The 13,633-nt window shown below is 57.0% G+C and overlaps 1 protein-coding gene across 1 annotated transcript in view; it reads left to right on the forward strand.

The window, feature by feature from the left end:
* LOC140262020 (receptor-type tyrosine-protein phosphatase V-like) overlaps nt 1-13,633 on the forward strand; it is a 28,756-nt gene that overhangs the window by 12,267 nt on the left and 2,856 nt on the right. The window contains 25 exon segments of the mRNA XM_072356097.1: nt 511-780; nt 1,154-1,426; nt 1,656-1,925; nt 2,170-2,439; nt 2,782-3,054; nt 3,777-4,049; nt 4,272-4,544; nt 5,207-5,476; nt 5,632-5,910; nt 6,052-6,186; nt 6,296-6,506; nt 7,898-7,965; nt 8,151-8,277; nt 8,630-8,677; nt 8,806-8,899; nt 9,171-9,261; nt 9,410-9,486; nt 10,211-10,345; nt 10,498-10,620; nt 11,181-11,341; nt 11,610-11,745; nt 12,127-12,206; nt 12,844-12,931; nt 13,031-13,121; nt 13,487-13,560. Of these exon segments, the coding sequence (XP_072212198.1) occupies nt 511-780; nt 1,154-1,426; nt 1,656-1,925; nt 2,170-2,439; nt 2,782-3,054; nt 3,777-4,049; nt 4,272-4,544; nt 5,207-5,476; nt 5,632-5,910; nt 6,052-6,186; nt 6,296-6,506; nt 7,898-7,965; nt 8,151-8,277; nt 8,630-8,677; nt 8,806-8,899; nt 9,171-9,261; nt 9,410-9,486; nt 10,211-10,345; nt 10,498-10,620; nt 11,181-11,341; nt 11,610-11,745; nt 12,127-12,206; nt 12,844-12,931; nt 13,031-13,121; nt 13,487-13,560 (4,190 nt within the window).

Here is a 13,633-nt window from a genome sequence, read left to right on the forward strand (position 1 = left end):
AGGACCCGCAGTGACACAGTTGTGCTCAGGCCATGCTGTGGAGCGAGAGCTGCACACCCTGTGCTGATCAGAATGGGAACACATGTCATGAGCTCAGTGCTGTGCAAGGCTGATTGGACCCTCCAAGAGCAGCCCTGTTGAGCTGCCCAGAGAGTGCGTTATCTCCAGGGTGGTCTCAGACCAACAGGGGAGGGATGCAGCAGTGTGCATGGAGTGCCATGGGGCTTCTTGCTGCTGGGTAACCTGCTCTTAGGTGGCTCTGCATGGACCAGGTGACCTCCAGAGGTCCCTTCTCACCTCAGCCATTCGGTGATGCTGTGTGAGCAGTTCTGGGGAGCTCTGTGGAGCTGAGGGTTCTGTGCCCACCTGCACACCAGTATGGGCATCATGCACAGTGTGCTGGCCATGATCACCACTTCTCCCTTAGTGCGGTACAGAGGTGTGGGCTGGGTCCTGTCCAGCTGCTTTCCTCCACCATCTCACAGATCTCTGTGCTGTGTTTCCTCCTAGATCCACTGTCTCTGGCTAACGTGAGCGTGCAGCCTGGCAGGAGACCGCAGGAGCTGCATGTGAGCTGGGTGGAGTCAGGTGGTGGCAGGGAGCATTTGGTACAGCTCTTGGTGGCAGAGTCCATGTCCATCATCAGGAACGTATCCGTGCCCCATGGTGTCACCCACCTTGACCTGGAGGGACTGGTGCCAGGCTCCCGGTACCAAGTGGAGATCATTTCTCAGGCTGGGCCTCATCGTATCTCCTCTCAGACTGCCATCGGCTACACGGGTAGGAAGGCAGCCCCTCTGCCCATGTCCCATGTCTGGTGAAGGGCTGGGGGCTACAAGGAGACCCCCAGGGCTGTTCTGCAGCCCCACAGCCTCCCCAGTGCCTCTCTCCTGGCTCTTGCTGGGACGTGCGCTCATCCTGGTCCCAGTGGGTCAATGGGACACACCGTGAGCACCCTGGGGCAGGGAGTGTGGCTACCACCATGGCTCCATCCCACGGGGATGGCACTGACCCGGGAGCACCCTGCAGCTCTCAACACTCCTATGGCAGCACATGGGAGCTTGTGGTCCTGCGGCTCCCAGCTCCATTCCCAATCTGGAGTCAGTCCCGGGCATCCCAATCCTGCCCCTGTAACTCTGTTTCTCTCATACAGTCCCACTACCTCCACTCTCCCTGTCCACCAGCCCTGTGGGCACTGCCTGGGCTCTGGCTGTGCACTGGGAGACCCCTCCAGGCCAGAGGGACGGATACCTGCTCAGCGTGCTCGAGGAGGGCTCTTCCTCCCCAGCAAGGAACCTGGAAGTGGGGAAGGACAGCACCAACGTCACCCTGATGCAGCTGACACCGGGAGCGTGCTACCTGGTTGGGATCTGGGCTGTAGCCGGAGCCTTCCGCTCCCTCCCCAGGAACACCACTGGCTGCACAGGTGAGTGTCACAGCACCCTCAGGTGGCTCAGAGCTGCAAGGAGCTCCTTATGGGATGGGGATCTATGTCTGCCACTCAGACCAGGGGGCGCCCAGCCGTTTTTCCGTTGCTCTGCCTCCTGCAGCCTTCCTGCACCAAGTGCTGCAAGGAGAACAACTCCGTGGAGTTGGTGGCCTGTTCAGAACTGGATCGTTTTCTCTCTGACTCGCTTGTCTGTCCTTCCTTGCAGTTCCTGCTGCTCCAACAAACTTGAGCCTGACCAACCCAGGCAGCTCCTCTGAGCTCCACGCGTGGTGGAACAAACCCCTTGGCAGGAGGGACCACTACCGTGTTGTCCTGCACAGCCTCACCCAGAGCAGAGATCGGGTGCAGACGGTGAGCCAGGATACCCAGAACATCATCTGGACTCACCTGGAGGCAGGCAGCAGGTTTGCTGTGCAGGTCATTGCCGTCAAAGGCTCTTTGGAAGCCTCCTCTGCCAACGTCACCCAATGGACATGTGAGTCCGAGGGGCTGCGTTGTGCCCCAGAGCCCCCACGTGAGCCCCACAGAATGCCCACCATCACCTTCCCCATTCCAAATCCTCTCTGTTGTCCTATCTCCCCTGCCACATCCAGCTGCAGGCCCTGGGGATATTGTGGACCACGTGCACTAACCCCATGCTTCCCTCCAGTGGGAACTCTGGCAGCCATCCTTTCCCTCTCTGGCACTCAGGACCTGACTCTCTCCCTCTTGCTTTTCAGATCCCTTGGCCCCTGCCAACCTCACCCTGCGCAGCCCTTCAGCCTCAGCACTGCGGGCATCCTGGGCAGCCGTGGGGCGAGGAGCAGAGAGTTATGTGGCAGAGCTGTATGACACAGCCTCCAGTCGCCGTGTCGGACATGCAGTGCTGGGTGGGGGTGCCAGGAGCCACATCTTCCACAGCCTGAACCCCGGAACCCACTACAGAGTGGCAGTGAGAGCCACAGCTGGGCCCTACCACACCCGCACCTCCAACCTCACCCACTGCACACGTGAGTACGGTGCTCTTCTTGCAGCCACATTCTCCACCATTCCCAGTTTGTTTCGGAGGCCATTCTGCCTTCCTCTCCCTCCCACATAATGATATTGCCTGGATAGAAGGAGAAATTTCTTCTTAGAAAGAGCAGTCCAGCATTGGCACTCCATCCCTGGAGGTGCTCAGAACTGCAGAGATGTGGCACTGAGGGATGTGGTCAGTGGGTATGGTGGGGTGGGTTGGGGTTGGATTGCTGATCTTAGAAGACTTTTCCAACCTTAAGGATTCCATAATCCTACAGCCTCCCCCCCATCAGCCCAGACATGGCTCCTGGTAGTAACTCCTGTCTCCTCCACAGGCCCACTGCCCCCAAATGCTGTGTGTCTGCTGAACACCGGGCACCCCGACAGGCTGAGTGCATCCTGGGGGGCTGCGGCTGGGGGGCACGATGGCTACATGCTGACCCTGTACCACGCCGGGCTGGGCACCACGGCAGCCACAGCATCAGCTGGGAGAGACACCCACAACGTCACCTTCACGGGGCTGGCCCCAGGGTACGAGTACTGCCTGGAGGTCAGTGCCACAGCTGGACCATACCAGACAGCAGCACCCAACGTCAGTGGTTGGACATGTGAGTACCCAGAGGAATTTCTCCTGCAGAGGGGTGGGAGGTTTGCACCACCTGGAGAGTTTACAGGGCCCCCTGGTGCCTTTGGAGTTGTGGATGGGTGTAACACGCAGTGGTTGGTGCATGGGCTCGCTGCTGTCCTCATGGACATGGGAATATTCTGCTTTGTAGGGCTGCACAAGTACATGCTGATGACATGCAGGGTTCCCCATCTGTGCCCACATTGGGATATCCCCCTGCCCAAACAGCCCCATCTCCCTGCACCTCTGGGGATTTGTATGCACTCCTGCTGAGCTCCTCTTGCAGACAGAAACCACGTTACCATAAGGCTCTGTGAATCAGGGCAGTAGAAGGGGCTGATCCCTCTTCCTCCCAGGAGAACAAATCTCTGCTCTGGAGGTGGACTGATCAGCTTCTGTGCTCACCCAGAAGGCTTTTGGGGCTGGGCAGGGTTTGGATTAGTCCTATGCCAGTTCTGTTGGAGGATGGGTATGCACAGCTGTGACAAATGCTGGTAGGTGGGCACAGAGAGCAGGATGAGAGTAGGAGCTGGATGGAATGAGGGCCCAGGGTGGGAAGGGGATGGAAGCAAGGAAAGCTGGAAGTGTCCCGGAGTGGCACTGCACATCCCATCCCTCAGGGAGCGCTGGTCCTGTTGTGTGATGTCCTACCAAGCACCTTCTGCCTGATGTCTGGTCCCTAACATCAGGTCTTGTGCCCCCCAGCCCCACTGCCCCCGACTGCTGTGCGCCTGCTGAACACCGGGCACCCTGACAGGCTGAGCGCGTCCTGGGGGGCTGCGGCCGGGGGGCACAATGGCTACGTGCTGTCCCTGTACCACGCCGGGCTGGGCACCACGGCAGCCACAGCATCAGCTGGGAGAGACACCCACAACGTCACCTTCACGGGGCTGGCCCCAGGAAGCAAGTACTTGCTGGAGGTGGCCTCCATAGCTGGGTCCTACCAGACACCAGCGGGGAATGTCAGCAACTGGACATGTGAGTAGTTTGTGCCTTGGCTGAGTGAGGGTCACAGCAAAGGATGTGCCCACACCGATGCTTATGGCAGACCCTGAGCCTGAACCACAGCAGTGCTGTGGTGCTGAGCACAGTGAAGTGCCCCATCTCACGCAGTGCATCCCATCCGATGACACTGCTGGGATGCCTGAGCCATGTCCTCAGACTTTCATTAACATGTGATGCCCATCTTTGTCTCTGCAGATCCCCTGGCACCCCGTAATGTGTACATGACAAACCAGGGGTACCCCAACAGGCTGAGTGTGTCCTGGAGAGCTGAACCGCAGGGACACGATGGTTACAGGCTGCTCCTGTACCACTCGGGATCGGGTGTGTTGGCAGCCAGCACATCTGTTGGGAAAGGCATTGGCAAGTTCACTTTTTCTGGCCTGGATCCGGGACACAAATACCTGCTGGAGGTGGTCTCCATGGCAGGGCCCTATACAGCCTCTGCGGGGAACATCAGCGACTGGACAAGTGAGCAGTGGGGGCTGCAGGGCTGCATGAGGCTCAGCGTGATGGGCTGGGGGGTAGGGGGCAGGGATGGGGCTGGGGATGTTGCCTGAAAGCTGCAGCAGCAGGATCATGCTCTGGGGGTCATGGAGGAGAGCAGGCAATGCACTGCCCTTGGGTACCCCACCACCCCCACTAGCCTTTCTCCCAGGCACTCAGAAAATTCCTGGCATGGGAAATATGGAGAAGCTGGGATTTTTTTTAATTATTTTTTTTTTCTTGTCTTTCTTTTATTTCTTTAATTATTTTCAGGAATGTGGAAATGGCAGATAAGCACAATAAGTCTTTTCATGTGCTTATCCCCACAGTCCCTGCACTTTGCTTGGGAGATCCAGAGGTCTCTGCTCCCACGCTCAGCCAGCCCTGCAGGGTACTGGGAGTCATGTGCAGAGCCCTTCAGGCAGGTCGCTAACGAAATCTGCTAATTGGCAGGAGGAAGCCATCTGCTCATGCTCATCACTCTGCATGTCCTCCCATTGCCATTTAAAAGCCATTTCTCATAGTGGCAGCCAGCAGTGTTATCACTGAGCATACGAAGCTTCCCTGCTTCCCATCTTCTGCTTCCATCTCCGCAGAGCGCAAGAGAGTGCCCGCTGTCCCAGTAACAGCTGTGGTTTCCTTTGCAGCCCCCTCGGTTCCCCATAATCTCTCTGTGGTGTTGGAGGGGAACAGCACAGTGCTCATCTCCTGGGGCAGTGTCCCTGGGCAGCAGGACGACTGCCAGCTGTGGCTGCGGGACCCCCGGAACAGCTCACTGCCACGGCAGCACGCGCTCACCAAGGGGCAATTCCAGCACCTCCTGCATGGGCTGACCCCAGGCAGGAACTACTCCGTGTCCCTGAGCTGTGTGGCTGGGCCCTATTGGAGCAGCACCAAGCCCTTGGTGGTGGCCATGGGTGGGTATGCACAGCTTGGAGCTGGGGGGGGGGGTTAAAACACGGGGGGGGTGTGCATCATCCTTTGGGTTCAGCAGGTTTTCTTGGTGGGAGATAAGGAGACCCCATCAGTAAGGTGACACCACCTCTCGTATTTGTGGGTGTCTCATTCGCAGAACCAAACCCGGTGGAGGATGTGCAGTGCCTGCCGGAGTCGAGGAGCCTTTTTGTGAACTGGAGCAGCTCTCCTGGAGACGTGGAAGCTTATGAGGTGGTGACAGAGAGGCTCTCAGATGGCCCTCCCACCCCCAAGCACTCTGTGAGTGTTCCCATGAGCCAGGCCAGCCTGGAGGGGCTGCAGCCAAACTCCTCATACCGAATCGCTGTGAGCACTGTGGGCATCAACGCAATGAAGAGCCCAGCTGTCACTCTGCTCTGCAACACAACAGCAGAGGGTGAGTCCCCTTGCTCCCCACACACCCCAGCAGACGACAGCCAGCATTGCTGATTAGACCTGTTCTATCTGTGAGCTCAGTGCAGTCCTGAGGCAGTGCTGTGGGAGCAGGGATGTGCTAACAGGCTGGTTCCTCTTGCAGCCCTCCCCCCACCCCTGCGAGCAGAAGTCTTCCAGATAGAGGCCAGCTCCACCGTCATCATTTCATCTGACCTGTTCAGTGAGGAGAATGGCCAAATCGAGTACTATGGAGTTGTTGCTACCACTAATGACTCATGTAAGTGGCCCTGTGTGTTCCGAATTGCAGCGGCTCCCCAAAGGGATGTGGGTCCCCTGGACATCACTGCACCTTGTGCCACCATCACCTTGTGTGCATTGCCCTGCAGTGCTGAGGCCCACCCAGGACATCATGTCCAGCACGTGGTACGACCACTACTATGGGACAGAGGACTCCTACCTGGCTGTGCTCATCCCCAATCCCTTCCACCCGAGCTCCACCCAATCCCCTGAAACCTGGCGTGTGCCCATGGGGACGGAGGAGTGCAGCCAGACCCGGGCAATGTGCAATGGGAAGCTGAAAGCCAATGAGCAGTACAGGTGAGAGATGTCAGCCTCTGTCCTGAGGGGCTGCAGGTGGATCCCTGCAAGGTGGCTGTGAGCTCACCCTGCCCTCATAGAAGCCCCTAGGGCTTGCTCTGCCACGTGGGCAGAAGGGGGGAATGTCTGTGTCAGTGGGTAAGGAGAGCAGGAGTGAAAGAGGAGGCTGACTATGAACAAAGAGTCATTTCTTCAGTCCTTTGTTAATAGGGGTCATGTGCCCGAGCATCCCTCTGACAAAGGGGACCTCCACATTCCAGAGGACTGTGGCTCTCCATTCTAAAAGAACTAACAGCAAGGATGGCTGTCATGAGAGTTCTGGGAGCTCAAGGGAACCACTCCCTTGGAAATCCCACCCGCAGGGCAGGATCATGGAAGCTGGCAGTGCTTTACTGCTCTCCTGAGGCGCTGTGCTGTCATGCCCAGCAGTACAACTACACTGTCATGCACTGCCATCCCATGCTCATCAAACACGCTGGGGTGCTGCACCCTCAGGCTGGCACAGGAGAGCATCTAACTGATCCAGGAGCTCTGATGCTGGCTGCCCATCCAGCCCTGCTGTTCCTCATTACTAACCCTTGCTGCTTAACCCTTGCAGCCTCAGATCCGGATTTCTGCTCCAGCCCTTCTGTGAGCAGGGATTTGCCTTACAGTGCGCTGCCTCAGAGCAGTGCCAAACGCAGCAGAACATCCCTCTGCCCCCAGATATTGTCCCAGGCTCCAGCCAGTACTCACTCTCAGTGCTCCCCTGCTGTCTGGCATCAGCTTTCTGTGAGGAGGCATTTAAGGCACCATGTCATTACACCACCCATGGTTGCATAGCAAGCACTTAGAATAGTTCTGTTGTTCAGAAGATGCTTTTGCACCTCATCACAGCTAGCTTTCATTTTGGCTGCCCTGAAGAACAGATATCCTCAATCAACTATTGTTTTTCTAGTTAATCATTAGCAGCACATTGCAAATCAGATGTCCCTGGCTGCTCATTTCTCTGACAGCCAAAGCTTGTTTCCTATCTCTGAGCTATTTATCCACAAACCTTTACCTCATTCCGTGTCTCCATTTACTCCCAGCATTGGGTCTGGGGTGCTGCCAGAGGGCGCTCACCCTGCATCCCACAGGCAGCTGCTAGAATCCGGCGGTGGGTTTGGAAGCGCTGCGTTGTGCGTAGGGCACCTGCTGTGGAAGGGAGGTGGCTCTGCGCGGAGCTGGGAGGGCTTCTTGTTGGAGGAGGAAGGAGGGCAGATCTCCACGGGGGAACGGGATGCCCCGACACCTCTTTGGGCATAGGGAAGGGTCTGTGTGAGGCTCGCCGCCCCCGCCCCCCCCCCAGCTGCGGTGTCCCGGTTCCTCTGGCTCTCAGTGTGTGAGCACTGTGCTCTGCTTTGCCGTAGGTTCAGCATTGCTGCCTTCACCAAGTACGACCCTGTCACCCCTGCGGTGTCATTCACCACCTTCTCAGGTAAGATGGGGATGTTGTCTCCCAGCTGCTCTCTCGTTTTCCCTACCTGGCTATGCAGGTTAGAGATTATTAGCAGTTAGCTGATAGCGAGCCAGAGGGAGCTCATGGGCTGTAGTAAGTATAATAAATGGAGTAAGTCTAGTCACATGCTGGCTCCTACTTTTGTCCATTCTTTCTGATTCCAGCTGCTGGAGATAGCATGGACACAGCTCCGCTCCCAGTGCCAATAATAGCTGGGATCGCTGTGGGATTTCTGTTGACATTGGCTGCTATTTTTGCTTTGGTCTACTGGAAGCAGCTCAGAGCGAGGAGGTGAGGATGGGCCATCTCTTACCCAATGGGTCTCAGCTGAAAATCTCAAGCGAGACCCAACTAGGCTGTGGGGAAGAGCAATGAGAGGGCATAAAAGGAGCTTTTGGGCAGCCAGGACACCCACTGGGTCTGATTTTTGGATGGTCCATGTGTTGGACTCAAAGATCCTTATGGGTTCTTTCCAACTTGAGATATTCTATGACTGCAAAAGCACCAGGCAGAGGGCAGCTGCCCGTGGTTAATTCAGAGAACCCTGCGCTGGGTTGTATGTCTGATGCTTGTGGTGCACTGTGGGCCAGCAACAAACAGCACACTGACAGCATCAGTAACAGCTCCCACGTTTTGCTCCCAGGACACAGAAGAGCAGCCTGCCCCAGGAAATGGTGACCTACAGCTTGAGGTGGGTGCTGCTCATTGGGCTCTTCCCTCTCTGCCTGCCTCCGTTGCCCTGTGGCTCAGTGCTGGGCTCTGCTGCCCTCACCTCCCAGCAGCTGAGGCAGCTTTACTTCTGGACTTCATTTCATGCAGAAATGTCCACCGGCCGGTTCCCATACAGAACTTCAAGCAATACTACGAGATGAAGACAGCAAGTGGGAACCACGCTTTTTTCCAGGAGTTTGAGGTGAGATGGGACTCCTACAAGAGATGGGACTTAATTTCCCCCTAGATAGCTCATTTCAATCCAGCCTGGGTCAATGGAAGTTGCCATGACCCAGTTACTGGGCAGCCACCAGTGGCTCAAATTGGGTACCAGTGGTGATGCTGGGTAAATGGTGGAGCATTTCCCTGTGCAGGGCTGAGCCCTTCCCCAGCCTCGTGGAGCACCAGACAGCCATTGGCGGTGGGCTGGCAGCTCCCTGACACTTGGACATGGCTTCTGCTTTGTCCCACAGGAGCTGAAGGAGGTTGGGAAGGAACAGCTGAAGGTGGGGGCTGAGCTACCAGCCAACGTCTCCAAGAACAGATACCCACACGTGCTGCCCTGTAAGTGCTCCTTGCTCCCACCAGCACCCTCCTGGGCTCTGATCTGTGCTGCAGTGCCCCGATGTGGGCTCACCGGGCAGCCTGGCTCATCTGCTGGGAGAAGCAGTCTTGTACACACCTTCAGTTTCACACACCTGATCTCTTTCAGACGATCACTCTCGGGTCAGGTTGAGCCAACTGGGGGACGACCTGCACTCGGACTACATCAATGCCAACTTTGTGCCTGTGAGTGCCCACCCACCTTCCCCCCATAGCAGGGTGGCCACAGGACCCCAGGATGGAGGGCTGTGGGCAAGAGCTGCTGCTGGGATCATAGCTGGCAGTGGCAAGGTGTTGGGTTGCCTTTTAGCAGAGGTTGATAGCAAGTGCTGTGAATGCAGAGGAGTGAGCATGGGGAGACCAGCAAGGCTTTCTTCTTTCTTCTTCAGCTCTGTCCTCTTTCCGGCCTTTCCCACCTTGCTGTCCTGTCTCTGTCTGCTCTTCCTCCTTCTGCTCTGTGCAGCTGCATTTTGAACCACCCCGGAGCTGTGCCCACCTGGGCTGTCCCCAGGTAACAGTGGGACACACAGGAACCCACGGGGCATGTGTGTGCCTAAGGGACAGCATGGAGGAGGCTGGGACCTTGCATGCTCCCCTCACCTCCAGCAATGAGTGAGGAGCTCAAGAGAGACCCAGAGCTGTCTTTGCCTGGTTAGGCTTAATAAGGAACTGCTTGGGGGGAAGTGGGCTGCCATTCGTTATTCCAACAACATAGAGCACGTGCTGGGCAGCACACACTTCCTGTGAAACTGGCTTCTTGCAAAGTCAGCTGCCCAGGAAACTGTGCCCACATGGGCTGAGGACAAAGGGTACTTCTCCATCTGCAGGACAGAGAAGGGTCAGACAGTACCAGGGCAGGACACACCTGCCTCATCCACTTGCCAACCGCTCCTCTCTGGCTCTTGTTCAGGGCTATACATCCCCACAGGAGTTCATTGTCACCCAAGGGCCCCTGAAGAAAACCATCGAGGACTTCTGGAGGCTGGTGTGGGAGCAGAATGTCTGCAACATCATCATGCTGACAGTGTGCATGGAGAACGGGCGGGTACGTCTGCACTGCTGGATGTGGGCACAGCAGCCCCAGCCCAGCCTGCACCCTGAGCATGAGCTGGGTTTGTGCACGCTGCTCAGGGAGAGCTGTGAGGTCACCCTGGGTGAGGCAGCCCCCAATGTGACCATGTCCTGCCTGTGTCCCAGGTTCTCTGTGATCACTACTGGCCATCTGAAGCTGCCCCTGTCTCCTACGGGCAGGTCCAGGTTCACCTGCTGTCTCACAGCAGCGCTGAGGAGTGGACCATGCGTGAGTTCAAGTTGTGGCATGTAAGTAATGACCCGGGACCCATCAAGGGCTGTGAGTCTGCATGGCATGCAGTGGTTTTTCCCCTCGGTGATGATGGTGCAGTCTCCTTTCCCAGCCTGCAGCAGGGCTCAAAGAAGACCCAGTCCCCAGATGAGTCATCTCATAGTCATAGAATGGTTAGATTTGGAAGGTATCTTTGAAGGCTGCCTGGTCCCACTCTGCCATGCACAGGGACACCCACAGCTCCAGCAGTGCTCAGAGCCCCTGCCCTGACCTTGGGAGTCTGCTGGGGTGGGTTACCAACCACCTCTCTGGACAATCCGTTCCTATTTTTTGTGCCCCAGACTTCATAGCACGGACACATCCAACACCTAGCACCTGTCTTACTCATCCTTTCTCTCTCCCTCCCACTGCCTTGCTATGTCTCTGCAATGGGACGTGCCCTGCTGCTTCAGGGATGCAGCATTTTGATAGGTGGGGTGGACATGGCCCTGACTTGGAGCCAGGTGTTCTGGGGATCCCTGTGTGTGGTGGGGTAGACATATCCACACACATTGATAACCAATGTACCCCATGGCAGGAGGGTCTTCGGGCAGAACGGCACGTGTCCCACCTGCACTACACTGCATGGCCTGACCACGGGATCCCAGAGTCCACAACGTCCATTCTGACCTTCAGGGAACTGGTCCGGGAGCACATCCAGAGTGCCAAGGATGCTGGGCCGACCCTGGTGCACTGCAGGCAAGGAGCTGCTCTGCGGGACATTGAGTGGGAGAAAAACAACATCCGAGGGGCTCTGAGGGTCTGCGGAGTCTCCTTCCTTGGGAGCTGGGGATTGCACGTCCCCAGCATGACATCCAGTCCCAAGGGATGGGGAGTTGGGGATGCTCAGCCCTCAACCAGGCTGGGGCCAGTGCCCCATGGCACAGCATGGGGGGGATGTGTCCAAGAGGGACCTCCTCAGCTGCAGGGTCAGGCAGTGTTTCAGTTGTGTTCTCTGTGCCCTCAGTGCTGGGGTGGGCCGCAGTGGCACCTTCATTGCTCTGGACCGGCTGCTGCAGCAGATGAAGCAGGAGAAGGTGGTGGACATGTTTGGTGTGGTCTATACTTTGCGGATGAACCGCTACCAGATGATCCAGACATTGGTAAGACCCTCTGCTCCCTCCTCTCCAGACCCATTGGGACAAAAGCCTGCAGGGCTGGCAGACAGATGCCCAGAGAGCAAAGGACCAGAGCCTTCGCAGGCAGTTCTTGCCCACACCAGGTCACTGGTCTGTGGTGTCCCCTCCAAGCTGATGAGACCACTCCCCCAGGTTGGGTCAAGGAGGTGGTACTGCCCTTCAAGACATGCCCAGGAGAGGGATGCAGGAGCTCTGAGATTGGGCTAACCAAGGCTCTGGGCTATGACTGTGGGGGGCACAGATATTGGACACACTCTGCCCACTAGGCACTACCATACCCCCCCTTCTCACTATCTGCACTATCTGTAGGATTGCTCTACATTGCTGTCTGTCTTTGTCTTCCAGTCCCAGTATATTTTCCTGCACAGCTGTATCCTGGACAAGATCTTGGAGGAACCACTGCTGGGTTTATCAGGGACAGAGACGTAAGGGCCCGATGTGTTTCTCCTGCTCACTCCCCATCCTGCCCTATGACCTGAAAGCAGCAAGCTGGGATCCCAGGACAGGAGAAGAGAGTGACCCAGCAGCTGTCCTACCTGCTGCTTTAAGAAGGGTCAGCTTGGGGCTGGTTGTTCCCTGCAGCACTGGGAGCCCAAACCAGAACAATCCTCCCCTCCTCAGTGTCAGTTTTCTGGGTTATGCCAACAGTAAATTGTTGCAGAGCTCTCGTGGGGCAGGCAAGGTTATCAGCCTGGGAACTCCCAGCCCATGGGATGCACCAGAGATGGGTTCCTGCTGGAGGGGCTCATGGCAGCTGGGCTTTTGGATGTCCCTTCTTACAGAGGCTGAGAGGAGGGAGCAGGTCAGGCTTTGCCCACATACCTTGTCATCTCTGAGCGTACTTCTGGAGGTCACACACATATCTATATGGTCAAATTCTCCTTCCTTCAAAATGGAATGCCCTTGCCCATGCTGCATCTTGGGAATGGGGTTAGGATGAGGGTGAGGGCTGCAGTGCTGGGCTGGGGAGCTACACGAGCCCAGCCATGGTCAGCCTTCAGCCCTGCTCAGCTCCTGCAGACACAGCATTTGTTCACCCTCACCAGCAGCCTCTCTCCCCAGGTCCTGCCCCATCCCACTGAAAAGCTTTGCACAGCACTACTCCCAGAACTCAGCCAAGTCCAACATGGGCTTCCTGAGGGAGTACGAGGTGAGAGCTGCCCCAGACAGCAGGGAGCACTGCTGGTCCCTCCTGCTATCCTGAGCCTGCTCTGCTCATGGCTTTCACCACCCTCTTTCACTCTGGCAGACCCTCCTGGAGGTCGCCAAGGAGGAAACCAGCTCTGCTACACCATCACTGGGCACCCAGCAAGCACGGCCCTCATCCAGCATCCTGCCATGTAAGTGCTGTGACACCTCACAGCCCCTTCCCACCAGGTTGGGCCAGAGCTATGCAGTGCAAAACATGCTTGGGCACATGGGAGTGAGTCCACCAGGCAGCTCTGGGGTGGCTGGGGACTGAGAGTGTGAGCTGCATGGCACTCAGGTGGGTGGGTTTGTTCAGCTTTGGGGAGAGAAGGCAAATGGGAGCTCCTATAACTGCTGGGAGGGCCATGAAAAGGCAGTCTTCTCAGGTGAGCACCATGGAAGGAAAAGAGGCTATGGGGACAATTTGGAAGATGTAGGATATTCCAAATCAGTATAAGGGGGAAAAAATTCCCACGAAGTTGGCTCCAGCTCACTCTGCCTCCCACCTGTTCTGCAGATGATCGCTCCAGAGTGAAGTTTTCCCTGCTGGACCAGGGCCCTTTCTCAGGTCTGCAGGTGTGGCGTGTCCCGGTGAGTCTGCCCCCCGCAGCAAAGCCCACCCCCTGCCTGGCTTCCCTTTCCACCCTCACCAGACAGTGACTTT

This window comes from Excalfactoria chinensis, chromosome 23, assembly GCF_039878825.1.
Source record: "Excalfactoria chinensis isolate bCotChi1 chromosome 23, bCotChi1.hap2, whole genome shotgun sequence".
NCBI lineage: Eukaryota > Metazoa > Chordata > Aves > Galliformes > Phasianidae > Excalfactoria > Excalfactoria chinensis.